At 47.9% G+C, this 15,298-nt stretch overlaps 7 protein-coding genes across 7 annotated transcripts; 3 read left to right on the top strand and 4 right to left on the bottom strand.

The window, feature by feature from the left end:
* Window positions 1-2,661: 2,661 nt before the first annotated feature.
* Window positions 2,662-3,218, top strand: PG994_008141 (uncharacterized protein; the record flags this gene model as incomplete). Its single annotated transcript, XM_066859550.1, has 3 exons — window positions 2,662-2,848; window positions 2,944-3,010; window positions 3,113-3,218. The coding sequence occupies 3 exons, from the start codon at window positions 2,662-2,664 to the stop codon at window positions 3,216-3,218; spliced, it is 360 nt and encodes a 119-aa protein (XP_066715037.1).
* Window positions 3,219-3,740: 522 nt separating this feature from the next.
* On the bottom strand, window positions 3,741-4,271 carry PG994_008140 (uncharacterized protein; the record flags this gene model as incomplete). Its single annotated transcript, XM_066859549.1, has 2 exons — window positions 3,741-3,882; window positions 4,105-4,271. 2 exons carry the CDS (start codon window positions 4,269-4,271, stop codon window positions 3,741-3,743), a joined length of 309 nt encoding a protein of 102 aa, XP_066715036.1.
* A 1,399-nt stretch (window positions 4,272-5,670) lies between these two features.
* On the bottom strand, window positions 5,671-5,949 carry PG994_008139 (uncharacterized protein; the record flags this gene model as incomplete). The annotated part of the gene is made up of 1 exon (XM_066859548.1): window positions 5,671-5,949. The coding sequence occupies one exon, from the start codon at window positions 5,947-5,949 to the stop codon at window positions 5,671-5,673; it is 279 nt and encodes a 92-aa protein (XP_066715035.1).
* A 113-nt stretch (window positions 5,950-6,062) lies between these two features.
* On the bottom strand, window positions 6,063-6,399 carry PG994_008138 (uncharacterized protein; the record flags this gene model as incomplete). Its single annotated transcript, XM_066859547.1, has 2 exons — window positions 6,063-6,323; window positions 6,391-6,399. 2 exons carry the CDS (start codon window positions 6,397-6,399, stop codon window positions 6,063-6,065), a joined length of 270 nt encoding a protein of 89 aa, XP_066715034.1.
* Window positions 6,400-7,555: 1,156 nt separating this feature from the next.
* Window positions 7,556-7,789, bottom strand: PG994_008137 (uncharacterized protein; the record flags this gene model as incomplete). The annotated part of the gene is made up of 1 exon (XM_066859546.1): window positions 7,556-7,789. The coding sequence occupies one exon, from the start codon at window positions 7,787-7,789 to the stop codon at window positions 7,556-7,558; it is 234 nt and encodes a 77-aa protein (XP_066715033.1).
* Window positions 7,790-11,965: 4,176 nt separating this feature from the next.
* PG994_008136 (uncharacterized protein) lies at window positions 11,966-12,612 on the top strand (the record flags this gene model as incomplete). Its single annotated transcript, XM_066859545.1, has 2 exons — window positions 11,966-12,483; window positions 12,516-12,612. 2 exons carry the CDS (start codon window positions 11,966-11,968, stop codon window positions 12,610-12,612), a joined length of 615 nt encoding a protein of 204 aa, XP_066715032.1.
* A 736-nt stretch (window positions 12,613-13,348) lies between these two features.
* Window positions 13,349-13,773, top strand: PG994_008135 (uncharacterized protein; the record flags this gene model as incomplete). Its single annotated transcript, XM_066859544.1, has 2 exons — window positions 13,349-13,585; window positions 13,699-13,773. 2 exons carry the CDS (start codon window positions 13,349-13,351, stop codon window positions 13,771-13,773), a joined length of 312 nt encoding a protein of 103 aa, XP_066715031.1.
* Window positions 13,774-15,298: the final 1,525 nt, after the last annotated feature.

The raw sequence follows: 15,298 nt of genomic DNA, 5'->3' as shown, positions 1-15,298 counted from the left end.
CGTTAATTAAATATTAACTAAGCGGTTAAACGGTTAAATAAACACTTTAAAAAAAATAAAAATAAAAATAGTTTTACGCTATTACTCCAATGCGAAGCCGCTACGAACTAATTATAAAATCGCCGCTAAACTAAAAAACGTGCCGTCGTTATAACGATATATTTAAATACGAAGCGTCGGTTTTAATATAAACACGTACCGAAAGAATAAAACTTAAATTATTCCTATTTACTTACCGGGTTTTAAACGTTTTAACGCCGCTATATAATTATAATAAAAAGCGAGAAATAATTAAACACTTAATTTTATATTATAAAAACTTCGAAAAAAATTAAAAATAATTAATAAAACAACTAATACCTAATTTATTACGAACTCGCCGCGATCTAGCGGCGCTTACTATAAAGAAGAATACGGCGAAGTTAATCGCTAAATAGCTTTTATAAACCGGTCGACTGCCGCTATATAAACTAATAATAAAGATCGGGGGACTACCTGAACCTAGATAATCTCTTTAAGCCCTAAAGCAAAGGTCGCTAGGCTAATAAATAAGAACTAGTATAATAATATCGAGCACGTAAAATAAATTTTACAATATTAATAACGTATATTTTTAATCCAGCTTCGGCACGGTTTATTATATAAAGAACTAAGTAAATATATCGAAGGCTTTCGGCCTACGGCGTACTATTAATAATAATAATAATATAATGCCCCTCGTAGCTCGTATTAAATATAAGTATAAAATAAAAAAATATAGTAATATAACCTCGATTAAATTCGGAACCTACTTATATGTACGTATAAAAGCTTATTTAATAGTTTAATTAATTAAATTAAAGTAAAAAAGAGGTTATTTATAACTCGAATTAAATAAAGTATATAAGTGTAAACTTTATTAAATAAATAAAGACTTTAATTATATCTTTATTATAATATAAAATATAATAATAGTTAAAGATAAAACAATAAGCTAATAATATAACCTTTAAAATAAATTAAAGAAAACTAAAACGATTTAAATTATTAGCTTAAATTCGAAAAGCGGTTTTAATATTATTAACTATATTAAAGTTAAAATTCGTTAAAGTTATAATTTTCTAATTTTTTTTAAATAGTCATTAATAAACTAAACTTAGGTTATAATATAATTTAATATTAAGTTTAAGTAGCTGCTTGAGTGGTAGGACAGCCAAGTGGTTAGGGTGCTTAACTCATTAATGAGGTATCGTGGGAAGCGTATAATAGGCTTCTAGCCATCCGAAAGAGATACCATCATTATGAACAAGACACCGTTTAGGCACACAGACGTTATAATATATTCTCGTGCCGCTCAAATCCATTTTGCGTCTATTTCACTAATAATGAAATCCGTTTCCGGCGGACCATCGGCGGCAGACCCTCGGCGACAACCACGAAGGATCCTATCTGCCTTGCGTATGGGAAGGTGCCGGAGCCTTGGTTACTGGGATCCATCAGCCGTCAGCTGTTAGTAGATCGGACATTGGTGGTTGAAAAGCTGGGCTACGCATGCGCCACCTGGCGAATATTGAGCTCGCACTTCGACGCCGAGGTTTCCTTTGCTATCCAGTGCCTGGGGCTTGAATCTGTTACTAGACACCTGAATGGCGGAACTTTGATTGGAACCTTGTCATCGAGGCCTATGTTAGGATATGATTCATCGGAACCTACAATTCCAGGGTCAGCGTCCAGGGGGGGCTGAGCCGCCGTCATCAACGAGAGAGCCTTTCATTAGAGCTTTCGCACCACTGAGTGCTAAGGCTGTAGATAGCCACAAGGTCCCCGTCCATCACCGTTCTTTATTCACCCAGATCCCTGTGAACTCCCGCACCATTATGCCCATGGGTGAAAGCCTTTCTAAAAACCTTGGACTTCCATGCTCTGCCTTTTAACTGGGGTGCTGGGCTGCGATGTTAACTGCTGCATACTATAAAGACATTGTATGTACCTAAGCCGTGAATGCCTAACGCATGTTAGGCAGGTACTGAGCAGAATACTGAACAAATCACCAGCACTGCCAATGATTAGAGACGTCATGGACAATGTCATTGGCCTGACACGGCGAAATAATTTTTCATCATCACTTGTGCCGGGCCAAATTGGCAATTAGCAGTGACTGCAATTCAGGTCATGGTTGGTCACGGGATGTAATTGTCATGAAGGTCCAGCATTGTCAAATTTGGACGTGTTATGTTCTCTGCAAGGAAGCTCACTGTGGGCATATCACTTGGGCCAGCGTGAGCCACGGTGATGCTACTGGAAGGCACAGCCCGTCATGGTCTGCTGCAGCATTCGTTATTTTCCATCAAGTCTGAGAAGGAGCGACAGGAACTCTCACAGTCAGTGGTCACATGGCATCAGTGTCGCAGGAGCCAGTTCAAACCAAATGTTCTTGCCGTCATGCTGTCACCTGGCTCTAGGTGTGAATCATCTCGGCAGGAAAGACCAAGACCAAGCATAAAAGCCACCTGCATTCACTCTCCCTTCTACACTTCTCTCCTCCAACACCACAACCACAAATCACTGGAATCACAAAGCCTCGACACCTCTCACAGCCAATCGTTCAAATTTTCCACTCTCTTCCGACGCCAAACACACCCCTCTATTTACCAAGACTTCCAAGCTCCAAGATCAGTCAAAATGCGTTTCTTCACCGCTTTTCCCTTCCTCTACGCCCTCGCCAGCCTTGGTCTGGCCTCGCCCGTCCCTGAAGCTGTCACTGGAACGGGCCCTGCTCCTGACAGTGACACCATCTTCAAGTACTGCACCGAAGAGAAACTAACAGGCAGCTGCAACCGGGATGACGACGACAGCCTGAACCATTGTGGTGAGCTACGGAACCTTGCTCCTTCTTGCCCAATTCTTCCTGCCGGATTCTTCCGTGTGCTGAGAACAGCCTGTCATTTGCTTTCCGTACAACAGAGACATCGTCATTCAAGGTCATCGAGTCACTGAAGGTCTACGAGGGCTACAAGTGCACCATCTACATGTAAGTGGGAAGCTCTACTCGTTGATTCTTGCAAATCGCCTCATTGGCACGTGGGATGTAATATGATGCTGACGAGTCGCTTCTTCTTCTTATTCTACCCAGGGCCTCTGGCTGTTCCGGCGACTCACGAACCTACACCAAGGGCGAGGTCCCAACCCTGCCTGCTATGTATATGAACTTCAAGTCCTACAAGTGCGTCGATGCCTAGGCCGAGAGCATGGCATGACATCACATAGCAACCTCAATGGTGGTCAATGGGGGAGCAGTTGTGGTAGGGAATAGAGTACTGCAATGGGAATCTGCCCTGGGATATCAAGTAGTTGTATACGAAGATGAGGGATAGTTACTAAATTGACATATTTACTCGGCATTTCTGCTTGCAGAACGTGAATGGCGTCCAGTGAGTGCGCGAAATACTACATCAAGCTTTGCTATTAGGGTAAGTAAAACCTCTCACTGTAATAGACGCCTTTACAGAAATGTAATAAGTACTAGCACGCATTAGTCTGTATACCGGGAAAGGGTAATGAATTTGTTTTTGTAACGCCCAAACTCGTTATGCGACCATCCTAAGCCGCTTAAACTCGTTATACGTCCGCCCTTAGCCACTTAAATCCGTTCCGCGTCCTTCCAAATACATTCTGTATCCGTCTATACCGTATTAGCCAGGAAGTGGCAATAACGGGTTCGCATTTACGTATACGTATCCATCAGCGCTGAGAGTGGTACCTCAAGCTGCACCAAACATGCCCGCAGTCCATGGAACGCCGAATAGGTTTACGTTCCCATTGAAGATTGTATTGAGGATAGCCCGGACTGCTTCCTTCATCGGGTAGACTGTTCGCCCAGGTCTCGAGTGCATGAAGTCGGTACTAAGCACACGGAGCAGACGTCAGTATATGTTCGACAATGATGGACAAGGAGAAAGAAAAACCACTATGCGCAGACAGGCAATGTTACTTATGTCTGTTAGGCTGAAATGGCATCGAGTCAAAGTAGAAGCAGGGGAGGTAATAGGGCTGGGTCTGTTAGCCAGGGGAGGCAGGACTTACACATCCTCAAGGAGACGGTCCTTGACTTCTTGCACAATCTACCCCTTTTGGGCTGCGTTGAGACCGGCGCAGGCTGGCGTGCTGGCCAGGAATTCGGCGATAATGGGTTCGCATTTGCGGATGAGTGCCCGTCGGCGCTGAGAGTATAGAGTCAACCCGCCACTGGGAATCGGCCAGGCAGCGGCGTTCCTCTGCGCATAGCTCGCCATGCTATGGTAGTTCAGGTTATTATCGTGTTGGGTTGATTGGGTGAAGTGTGTTGTGGGACTTGCTTCGAGTCGGTTAACTGTCGGCGGACTGTCGGCGATGGGTGTTTATATAAGTACTGGCCTTGGAGTGAATGTATCGGTGAAAGATTCTGTATAATATTCAATGGTATAGGCACTGTACCGTTACTCTTCTGTCGAATTTTTAACGTTGTATTGTTGTGAATGTATGAGTGAAGAATTATGTGTAACTTTCAATGTTTACAAAGCTGGACTTGTTGTTGTGTGCACTTTTCGTGTTGGTGAGGAGATTTCGGGTTTGAAAAGCTCAGGTTGAAAAGCTGTGGCCTTTTGAGTGGTATCGGATTTGCGGATCTGGGACTGACAATGTCATCAATCACTGCTTATGCGAACAATAGGACGCAGGATCAGCAAAAGCAGATACCTCTTTACTGTTTACTCCCTTACATTCCACTTCGTCTTCGCCATACTTGTTTAAGAATTTTGTTATCGTGTCTCGTTTACCACAGTCCAACAAAGAACGCAATTGCTAGATATGCTCGGACAACAATGCCATGGAGTCACTCTATCCCGACTATCATGTCTCTATTTGCAGCAGGCCTCGTTACTGGGCGTTCCCCAGAGCTTCTAGGGGTAGCGAGTTGTCAAGGATACCACTCAGGGACGTCTACCCTCGATCTTATCAAGGCCCCAGTGGACGAGGTCTAGCTAGTCACATAGCTGCTGAGGCTCCTACTGTACTAGGACGGATGTGGATGGACCATAGATAGGCTTCAGGCCGTATATATCTGTTCGGGTCAGTGTCCTCACCATGGACTTCATCTGGGGTTTTAAATAGCCCATGTCATCGTATGAAGAGTCACTGCAGGAGTCAATTCCTGTAGTGCTGCTTTGGCTGGCTGTCAGAGGGTTCTATTCGCCAAGAGGAGTCACATAGCATGACCTAACAGCATTACTAATGGTTTTGGTGACATAGGCATGTGGTTATAAGAAACGATTATGTCATCTTTGGTACGTTCGTCCATAATTACGTGATCTTTCCTATCATAGCACCGGCATCCTGTTTGGATAAGCTGTGCCACCAGAGAGGCTTCCTAGTTGAGTTATGGGACACTATTGGATAAAACAGCAAAATTGAGATACCATGGTGGGCAAAACGGATAATTACTGTCTATATAACGCTCAGCCCCATAGGTGGACCTGGCAAGGCAGCTGAGGCTTAATACGTGGTCTTGCCCTACCACTGTTCGTCCTGTCATCATTACAGAACTGGCGTTGCTTTGCAAAACCAAAGACTTCATACGGATAGATTTGCGTGCTCAGCACATATAATCCGCCAGTTTCACAGATGATGTCCGAAATTCTCATCCCGCATTGTGCTTCAGTTGTTGCCCGAAGCGGTGCCACCCTCCATTTCCTCATCGCTGTCCTCGCCAGGAACAGCCATAGCCTGGACGAAATACTCATCCTTGTAACAGAGCTCTTCAAGGATGGGCTCGTCGATGACATCTCCGAAACAGTCGACCGCTTCGCCATCCTCGTTGACGCCCTCGGCGCCGAGGCCCTTGGACAAATGCAGATTTTCGCGGAAGACGGTCGAGATTGCGGCATGGGCTCGATCGGCATATGGATAGACGGTGTAGGGAGGGCTGATGTCCATAAAGCGGGTTGTTGTTGATCAACAAGAAGGAGGGTTAGTGTGATGCGATCGCAAAAGCGGAAAGGACAGAGAGAGGGTGGCCACAGATAAGAGCAAGGTTAGTGAAAAGTAACTTACATGTCATCTGAAAGGCACTGGTCAATGGGGCGTAGAATGAGGCGCTTTGAGTTCTCATCGTTGAGCAGGCCGAAAGCAGTCTCCTTGAGCTGCTGTTGGACCATGCCGTTTGCCCTCTGGCGTTTCTGGTAGAGACGCATCGGGCGATACTTGAGATCGCCACTCGTTAGGGGCTTGGGAGTAGGAGCAGCAGCAGTAGTACGGCTGCCACTGGGCGCGGCCGTTCGTGTTGCGTGCTCGACCTTCTTGTCTGAGGACTAATGCGAGAGAGAACGCCTGGTCAGTGATGGACAATTTTTCTTGGGCAAATCTGAATACACTCACGTCAGCCATCTTGATTTCTCGGCTGCAACTAGCAATTTTTGTTCAGAGGACACTGAATTTTGTGTCGAAGAAAGTGTATTGGTTTTTGATTTGGCAATGCAGTTTGGTGAAAAATGCTTCGTTGGTGTGTAGGGACTTATTTAGGAAGACTGGTAAAAAGAGATCGAGCTTGAGAGCTGGCTACTCGAGCAGTGAGATTTACCTATAGTCAGGCTACTATCACCATTCATTCACATACTAATTACTATTTCAATCTAAGGGGTCAATAATAAGCCCTGTCATCCCCTCCTGACGCTGCTCTATTATCTGTGCAATCAGTCAACGGTTACTGGAGAAGTCATATTGCTTATGTGTCACATTATGGATTGTCAAACCTCAAATGAGTCCTATGCCTGAACACGTAGCCACTCGTTCGCCTATTGTAACTTGCTATCTGCATCTTCCCTTTACCACGGGATTCTCAGTCCTTGCTGTCGTCATCATCGCCGCCAGTCTCGTTCACAGTTTCCAAGCCCCCTTTGCAGAACCCAGTTCGCCGTAGTAGAGCTCGTTGATTGCCTATATATTAACGATTTTACCAAACTCGTCCACAACTGCTCCATCCTGCTGATCCGAAGAAGGCGAGGAAGGGATGGAGCTGGCCGAAACATCATGACCTTGGAAGATCATTTTAAATCAAGCCTGAACAGACCAATATCTGTACGTAATCTAAGTTTACTTCGGAGTCGAGATGATGGTAGTGATGGTCGTTGTAAAAACACGGAAGAAGATCTACTGGCATGTATTGCCAGCCCACATACTCCTGGGTGCAACCCTCGACAGGAGGGCATTGGTAATCGTCAATCGAGGAGCGGTCGACGAAATCACCGTCGATAAGCGCTGTAACCAACATAGGGGTGGGAGAGTGGTCTATTTCGGTGGGTTTAGTAGCGGTGTGGAAGTCTATCGTGTCCAGGCAGTCTTGGTCGACGTGAAGGAAATACGTGAAGCGTGGTAGGCGCAAAGTAGTAGCCTCGCCGGGTATGCCAGGGGAGAATCTCGCGGACTCGGGGCCTTTGCTCCAGACAGCGTACTGATCGCGCCAGTCGACAAAGCGCTGACGGACTCGCTGCTTCGAGGCGGCTCGCAGGTCCGCCTCGTCGTCCACCACGGTCCACTTTGCATACTACCCCAAGAATTCGTAGTTGTACGATAGCAGCTTTTCGTTTATGGCTTCTCTGAAGCATGCAATGTAGCGGTCCCAGGCCTGATCGTCGCCGTACGCGCAGCGGTAGATAACCAAGCCCCATTCCTCGAAGCCGGTCTTGTACATCTCTCGACATGTAGTGCCCATGAGGCCCTTCCAGTTGGCTGGTTCAGATAGCTCCAGACTACCTTGACGCGGCGTAAACGTAGACATGAAGGATGAAGCTACCCTGGAAGTCTTCTTGGGCCCCGGATGTTGAAGTTGCGAGTGAGCCCATGTGCTCGAAGAAAGTCCTCCAGGCGTGAGGAAAAGTCGAACGTAAGAGCAACAACCACGCGACCATCGGTTTCTTCGGACCGCTACTCCTTGCTGTCCAAGCCTTAACAGCAATGGTGATGATATGAGAGCCATGGCCGTTTGATAAAGTGCCAATCAAGTTTGCTAGGCTTAAGGGAGAGAATCAATGAACGCGATAGGATGGATGAGGCTGCGGGAGGAGGACCCACACCAATCGGGAGTATCGTATGTTTTCACTCTGCAGAATTTCCAACCAAATCTAGACAATCCGACAGCCGGCGCAGTGGGCCGATAACATGCCATGGAAGGAAGCAATAACAAGATTCGTTCAGTACTATGGCTTCACATCTATTGTAGAATACCTTCATAGTGTGCATAATCTACTGGTATTGGAGTGAAGCTTAAGCCACGCTCCCTGTCGCAAGCCGACTCTTCCATGTTGCTACTCCGTGAGAAATCGACGTCGGTGCCGGTTAAGTGGCCTCTTTCGTGGTGGGCGAGCCGCTAGATGAGCCGGTGGATGGACCCCAGTCTCGTCATCCGATATAAACAGGTCTTGTTTCGCGTATATGTTTCTCGTGGACTGGTGAACGTATTCCGAGTATTGAGTTCCCACCGGGTGTAGATTAGTATGTCCGATCACACCCCTTACAACATATGCTCAGCCTCGGACAACGGCCAGGGATAGTTCAGAGGAAGCATACGCATTCCTCTTCTTCTCCATCCCATGTTTCTTCAAGACTACCTCGGTTGGCGTGATTAGAAGAAGGCTGAATGCAAATCAACTGGCCTAACAAACCGGTGCTGTCCATGACAATGGCTGCATTTTTGTTTCCCCAGGCTATGTACGTGGTGGCGACGGCGTACCTATTCGCCATATCCCCGTTGTAAATGTCATACTGGTTAGAGCTAGCGCAACAGTCCTTGTTATGCGATTATTACAGCTAAATTTCACTTCAACACGTCCCGCATGGTATAACGTTTTAGGTGTCTTATGTGTTCATGATTGAAAGTGGGTTCTATGCTGCTAGGCACTATGAAAATGTTTACCTCAAAAGGTTATCGTGGCCAAGTCATTTTGAGTATAACCTGCTCTACCTGCGCCTAAGCAGACGCTTCTTCATCTTCATGTGTCATATTAGCTGCGAGTGCAAAAATTAATGGCTTTAGTAACATCAGGGATGTATAAATCCAAGTGATCGCTTACTTGGCCCTGGTCCAGATTTTTCATATATCCAGCAAAACATCAAGTACAATAGCCAGAGAATCTCGTACTACCCAAAAGTCAAACAACGGCCCAACAGCTTCACCCCGAACCCGCAGATAACTTAGTCGCAAAGATGTAATTACCAACTTCCCCAATACCAACAAGCTGGCATGCCCCAGTATCAACAAGGCGGCATGCCCAAGTACCAACAAGCTGGCATAGATCCAAACTGACCGATACATGGTGACCAACAAGCCAACATGTTCCAGCCTCCCCACTGAGGGGGGCACTACCTCCACTATCCTTACAACCACCTCGAAGACAGTCGGCCACGACAGCATCTCGAGGACACCGAAGACATGCGGATAATGTACAGTCCGCAGACGTATGACCGGTCTCTTGAGGCTAGAGGTGTCCCGAGGTGCTCCTGCCGTCTGTCATGGCATCTGGTAAGACATCATGTTTTGTGCCGAGCCAATCCATAGAACGTGTAGCCAAAATATGTTGAATTCGACGTACAAGCACATAAGCAGAGTCGGCGCATGTAGGTGTAGATACTGGGATTGCCAATATTGAAGAAGATAAACCCAGACAGTCTAATTATTGATTACGTATCTGTCAGTGCCTAGAGTGCTTGATAATTGAGAGAAGGTCAGTTCTATTCCGAGTTGCCAATGGAGAGTATATCAGGTTGGGGCTGACGGTACATTATGCACCTTTCTCGTCGGTGTTGTCCTACCTTGTTACTTGTAAATGATCCCCTATGTATTGTTAGTTAGAGAGCTGCCTTTTTGATAGATTAAAGAGTATTTCTACTTGTTGTTTACTCTTTAGGGAAGGCAAGGTGAAGCGATAGGAGGTAGCCCCTAAACTGAGCAAACCATCGAATAGGGGTAATAAACTTTCGATTACACTCGACTCCTAGCCGGAACTTTCCCACTGCTCTCCACCTATAGCCGCCCCCCGCACTTTTGCTAGTGAAGGTCCCTTACCATCTTAAATAGCAAAGAAAATATGCACGATCTGCATCGAAACCCGAACGGGATCTTTAGCTGTCAAGGTTATCATCTCTTCTACCGGGCTCTTACCCCAGTAAGTACTTGCTATATGGGAGGTTCCAATACCACCCCTGCCGGCAACCAATGAGTGTTACAGGATTGGCAAGTTGAAGCCGAATTTCCTATTGTCACGGTCTCACTATTTTAATGATGACCTAAACCCAGGAACGTCTTAATTCAACTAAGGAGGAATGGAGCGCTTATAGACAGACTGTCATTGGGCTCATTCCTTAGCCCAGAGGGCGTAGAGGGTGTCTATCCCAAATCAAAACCAAGGTTGGAGCCTTGGGGGCTTACTCTTGCGATCGTGAGTATGAACTCTCCGGTAGCCTTTTTGCTGCATTGTCGTGATCATTGAGTCGACAACAAGTATACCAGTTGCAAGTCGGCGCATCGATACTAGACGCAGGCAATGTGCTTACCTATAGAACGGCCGTCAATATCTTATGCATCATGACCCCATTGGCGCATACATGACCTGCCTTCTGAGCTTCCCGGATGTAGTCCGCTGAGCAGGTGTACGTTCAATAGCAACCCCTATTTCGATCATGATGTGTACTTACATTGGCACCGAGACGAGCTTGGTGACCTGAAATGGCGCGAGTGCGAAGATTTAACACGCCCTATTCCGATAAAAGATATCTTTCGCGGCGACGTCGCCAATTACCCTATCGTATGGGCTCCATCGACAGTGCGCTGTTTACCTCTTCAATGCCCCTAGCCATGCATAATCCCGGTTGGCGCCGTTAATTCTGATGAGCGCTGCGAGCGACACAGTCTCAGCATAATCATGAACACGCTTGAATAATCCCTGCCACTTCTCTTCCCGTGCACCAGTATAGAAGTCATATTCGAGGCCTCTTCAATTGGACCGAGGGGACTTCAGCATACATACAGGAAGCGAAGGGTTAGAACCGAGAGATTGCCATTGGGGTAAGAGGAAGGGAAACAACCCCACTTATTCGGTCCTGCTTGATAATAGCCTGATGAAACGTAACTCCAGCCTTGTAAGGCGACGCATTCTTGTGTCGTTATGTAGATAATCTTCAATGCTGTTGAAGTAGTTGCGGCTGTCGCGGCCACTTAAATTGTGTAGGCCACTTTTAGCCAGCGGAAGGATGATGAAACGGCTGGCCGGTGCACTACAAGCACTAATAAAAGCTCCTACAAGCACGCGTTGCGGTGCCCACCAAATGCTGAACATGGAGGGGCCCACCCCATTTGTAGCCAAGATCCAACTGCCGTCGCGATCAGGGCAAGATCCATGTTGGTTCTGACATCACTGCGAGCCGCCAGGACCCTCAAATAATCTTGTCGGCGACCACTGGGTGACGCGGCAATGGACATTGCAAAACCGCCGTTGCCGTTCGCGAACTCTCGTTGGATATTGCCGATGGAGTTTCTTTAATTGACTGCACTGCTGTTTCCTCCAGATTGAGAGATCCAAGCCCGACGATCCCTACAGAACTCCACTAAACTGACATTATTCCGAAACCTTGGTGTCAACTGGTTCATGTTGATCGCCTGAGACGCTTGCCCACTGCCCGGCGGTGCAACTCATGATCTGGCCAATTGCCCGCCTCGCCTCCTGTTCGCCCTACTCCTTTCCTATCTAAGTATTCATCGACGAGGAACGCCATTAGCGATCGACCTTTCGTTCTTTCCCATCCATTTCTTCCAATCTTCGATGCTAGATTGCCCTTCGCGCCCCCCTCGCATCTCCCACCACCTACCGGCCGATTGAAGACGATCAACCAGAGCGAGAGAAAGCACAGGCCAAAATATAAGATCAACATCAACAATCACCACAACCCCCCTACGACAAAGATGCCTTCCGCCATGGTGAAAGCGACGCTGGCCGCGGCCGCGCTCTCGAGCACGTCCAACATCCTGGCCCAGTTCCTCGAGGCCTACAACGCGCAGAAGCCCTTCGCCTTCGACCACCTGCAGTTCCTGCGCTTCGTCATCCTGACGCTGCTGACCTGCCCGCCCAACTACGTCTGGCAGCAGTTCCTCGAGCGCAGCTTCCCGGCCTACGAGCGCCGCGCCGCGCCCAATGACGTCGAGAAGAACCAGCACGAGATGGAGAAGATGACGGAGGCCAACACCTCGGTGGTGGGCGTCGGCCAGAGCGGCGTCGGCGCCGCGGGCGAGGCGGGCAAGTTCAACAAGCCCAAGCTCAACGTCCAGAACACCATAGCCAAGTGGTTCATCGACTGCATCACGCTGGGCGCGCTCATGAACACGGTCGCCTTCTTCATCCTGATGGGCTTCCTCAAGGGCCAGGGCCTGGGCCAGATCGGCTACAACATCCGCAACGAGACCATCCCGCTGATCGTCGCGGGGTACAGGATCTGGCCGTTTGCCACATCATTAGCTTCGCCTGCATCCCGGTCGAGAAGCGCATCGTCTTCTTGAACTTCATCGGGCTGCTCTGGGGCATCTACATGAGCCTGGTTGCTGCCCAAGTGTAAAATTCCGGGGGAGGGATCTGCACATACACAACGGCGTTGAGTTGATTTAGTGAAGTGGGTAGTCTAGCGGCTGGGTGGAATTCTGATCTGCATGGTCAGCGCTGCGTCGTCTCTTCTTCCCCCGCGTGGAAGGCTGGCATTGACGGGGGACCCATAACTTTGGCGATGTAGAGTGTGATCTACAAGAGACACCGATGCGACACCTGGGACGACATTCTAAAACTTCCAACTCCTGGCTCGAGGTATCTGGGGTATCTGAGTTAGAGTCAACCCTATGGTACGGTTTGATTCTTGGGCCAATTCTATCTATATGGTCTGTATCAACCCAAGTTAGCGCATTACCAGTTCTGTCAACACAGGAACCCAATCATTGAATGTGACAATGTTAGTGACAGACTGCATTGCTTGTACAAGTAGGAGGTATACATGTGCCTCATTTGTACGTCTTGGGTACCAAGACTCGTACTTAGATTCATGTCCATGAACAGGTAGGTAGATATCTAATGCTGTATTCACCTTCATAAAATAGCACAGCCGAGAGTGAATACAGTGAATAGCACTTGCCGATATTCTGCATAAAGACTTGCCGCTTTCTGGCTCGATTGACATTCCAAACTCCTTCTCCTTCTCTTAACCTCTCTCGCTCCTGCAATCAACTTGACTGCTGCCTCCGATCCGTTTCACCCTGGGAAAGCAGCGTTAGTAATTTTATGAGCACTCTCCCATTGATTCCAATATGGGACCTCTAACCTTCCTCTCCTTCGTGCTGGGACTGGCCGCAATGGCCATGGCCACCATGGAGGAAGGCTTTACTCCTACACCGGTAAACGGGCATGCTCTGCCAAAGATGGTACAGGCTCGCGGCGCCACTCCCGGAGACAGAAATACCACTGGCATGATGAAGATCGCCCCCGCTACCTTCTTCTACACCCTCGACAACGGAACGGAGATCAGCTACAAGGGAGAGCCCTTGGTAAGTTTTAGATTCCATCCTGCTGGAAGCGCCCTCCTCCCACTCTCTCCCTCCCGGTAAGCAACACCGAAACAGAGAACTGATCGGTTCGTGTGTGGTACGAAACAACATAGGACTTCGAATTGGAGATCAAGAAGTACATGCCGCACTACCAGTCCAAGTGGCTTAACTGTTCTCGCTGCTTATGATGATCGCCTAACATAGCATTGAACATGAATGAAGCTGCCAAATGTATGTATCATGGTCAGCCATTTTGAAAAAGCAATCAATTATTTCATAAACTGACATGAATGATGAACACTGGTCACTTATAAACACTCACTCAAAAGGCTTGAAGGGGCATCCTTAAGTGCTGAATACCATGATAACATTCATTCGATGCTGCCATATGTTCAAATACCACTCCTTCTGCATAGCAGCCGCTAATGACCCTTCCCAACACATCTTTCTAACATCGTCTGAGCAATGTTTGCATGGTCGTCAACGCAGTCCTGCTGTAGTACATCCTCTCTTTGTGTAATGCTTCTGCTCTCAATATTTCTCGCGTATGCATCATCATCTTTACGCCTTGCCCCTGCTATCGTACTCAACTGATGCGTCTGGCCGATGAATACTCCGCGCGCAGCTGTGCGATTTCACGCGCGCGCCACGGTAATCTCAATTGATCTTCTTCTCGTGCATGATAAACAGCATGGCATCACAAACAGCAGCGCCAGGAAAGCGACGCTTGATGATCTGCAACGGGCGCTCACCATGCGTCGGCAGTGCCCTGCATGCAGTGATCTCGCCAGCTTGCTTGCGAGCGGTTCTCGGCGGTCGTCTGAATGCGCATCTCGTGATGATGATCGACTTGTTGATCGTGCCAGATGGGCAGATTCCTGATAATCGACCATCAAGATGAACAATCATCATAACATCATCATCATATGAAGGAAACCACTTCGATGCTCTTCTCGGCATTCGCATTTCTTCATTTTCATGAATATGATCGTCTTTTTGAACATGATCATAATATGCTGACGAACCGGCTCTCCTCTTTCTGCGTGGATAACAGCTGATGAGTGATCAATCTTTTGCTGCAAGCGACGCCGGTATGGCTAAAGCATCTTCAATGCATCATATGGCGCGATGATTTCTACGAACACGTCCGCTTGGATGATTTTGCTGGTATCTGGCTGCAGATCGATAAAGTGGCGGCAAGCTTTCGGTCTGATGAAGGCCTGAACAAAGAAGAGAGGTCGTTCTTCTTCGTTTCAAATTCGCCTGACAAATGTCGCAGTTCCGTTCTGCGCAATCGCTTCTCTGCTTTGGCCGCTGAGCAACACTGAAATCGACAGCGCGTCTGCGCAAATGCGCATGGTTTTTATGCGCATCCGGTTGACGGACAGGCACGAGGTAAGCCGCGTCTCAGCGCCCAACGCATCGCAATGATTCGAGTGGCGCGCGGACCAGCCACAGCCAGCATCGCCAGATCGCATGGTCGTCGTGGCGAGAGAACTTCTCGCGCGTCAGCGTAAGCGGTCGCATGGCATGAGCTATCGCATGACGCAGGCGGAAAGCGATGGCATGGGCTGAATTTGCCGGGCAAACGTCGCGCAAAGGGGGATAGCGTGACAGGTGATAACGATCACGGCAGCGTGACAGCGGGCCTGGGAAGAAGAGCGGTATGTCTAAAGTGGGGTTGAATTGAAGATACTCAACACAATCAATGGC

This window comes from Apiospora phragmitis (genome assembly GCF_038363925.1).
Source record: "Apiospora phragmitis strain CBS 135458 chromosome Unknown utg000007l:2111988.0-4706623.0:1.0-2598199.0, whole genome shotgun sequence".
Taxonomy (NCBI): domain Eukaryota; kingdom Fungi; phylum Ascomycota; class Sordariomycetes; order Amphisphaeriales; family Apiosporaceae; genus Apiospora; species Apiospora phragmitis.
Note: the sequence above shows the minus strand (reverse complement) of the source record. Positions and strands in the feature narration are given on the sequence as shown.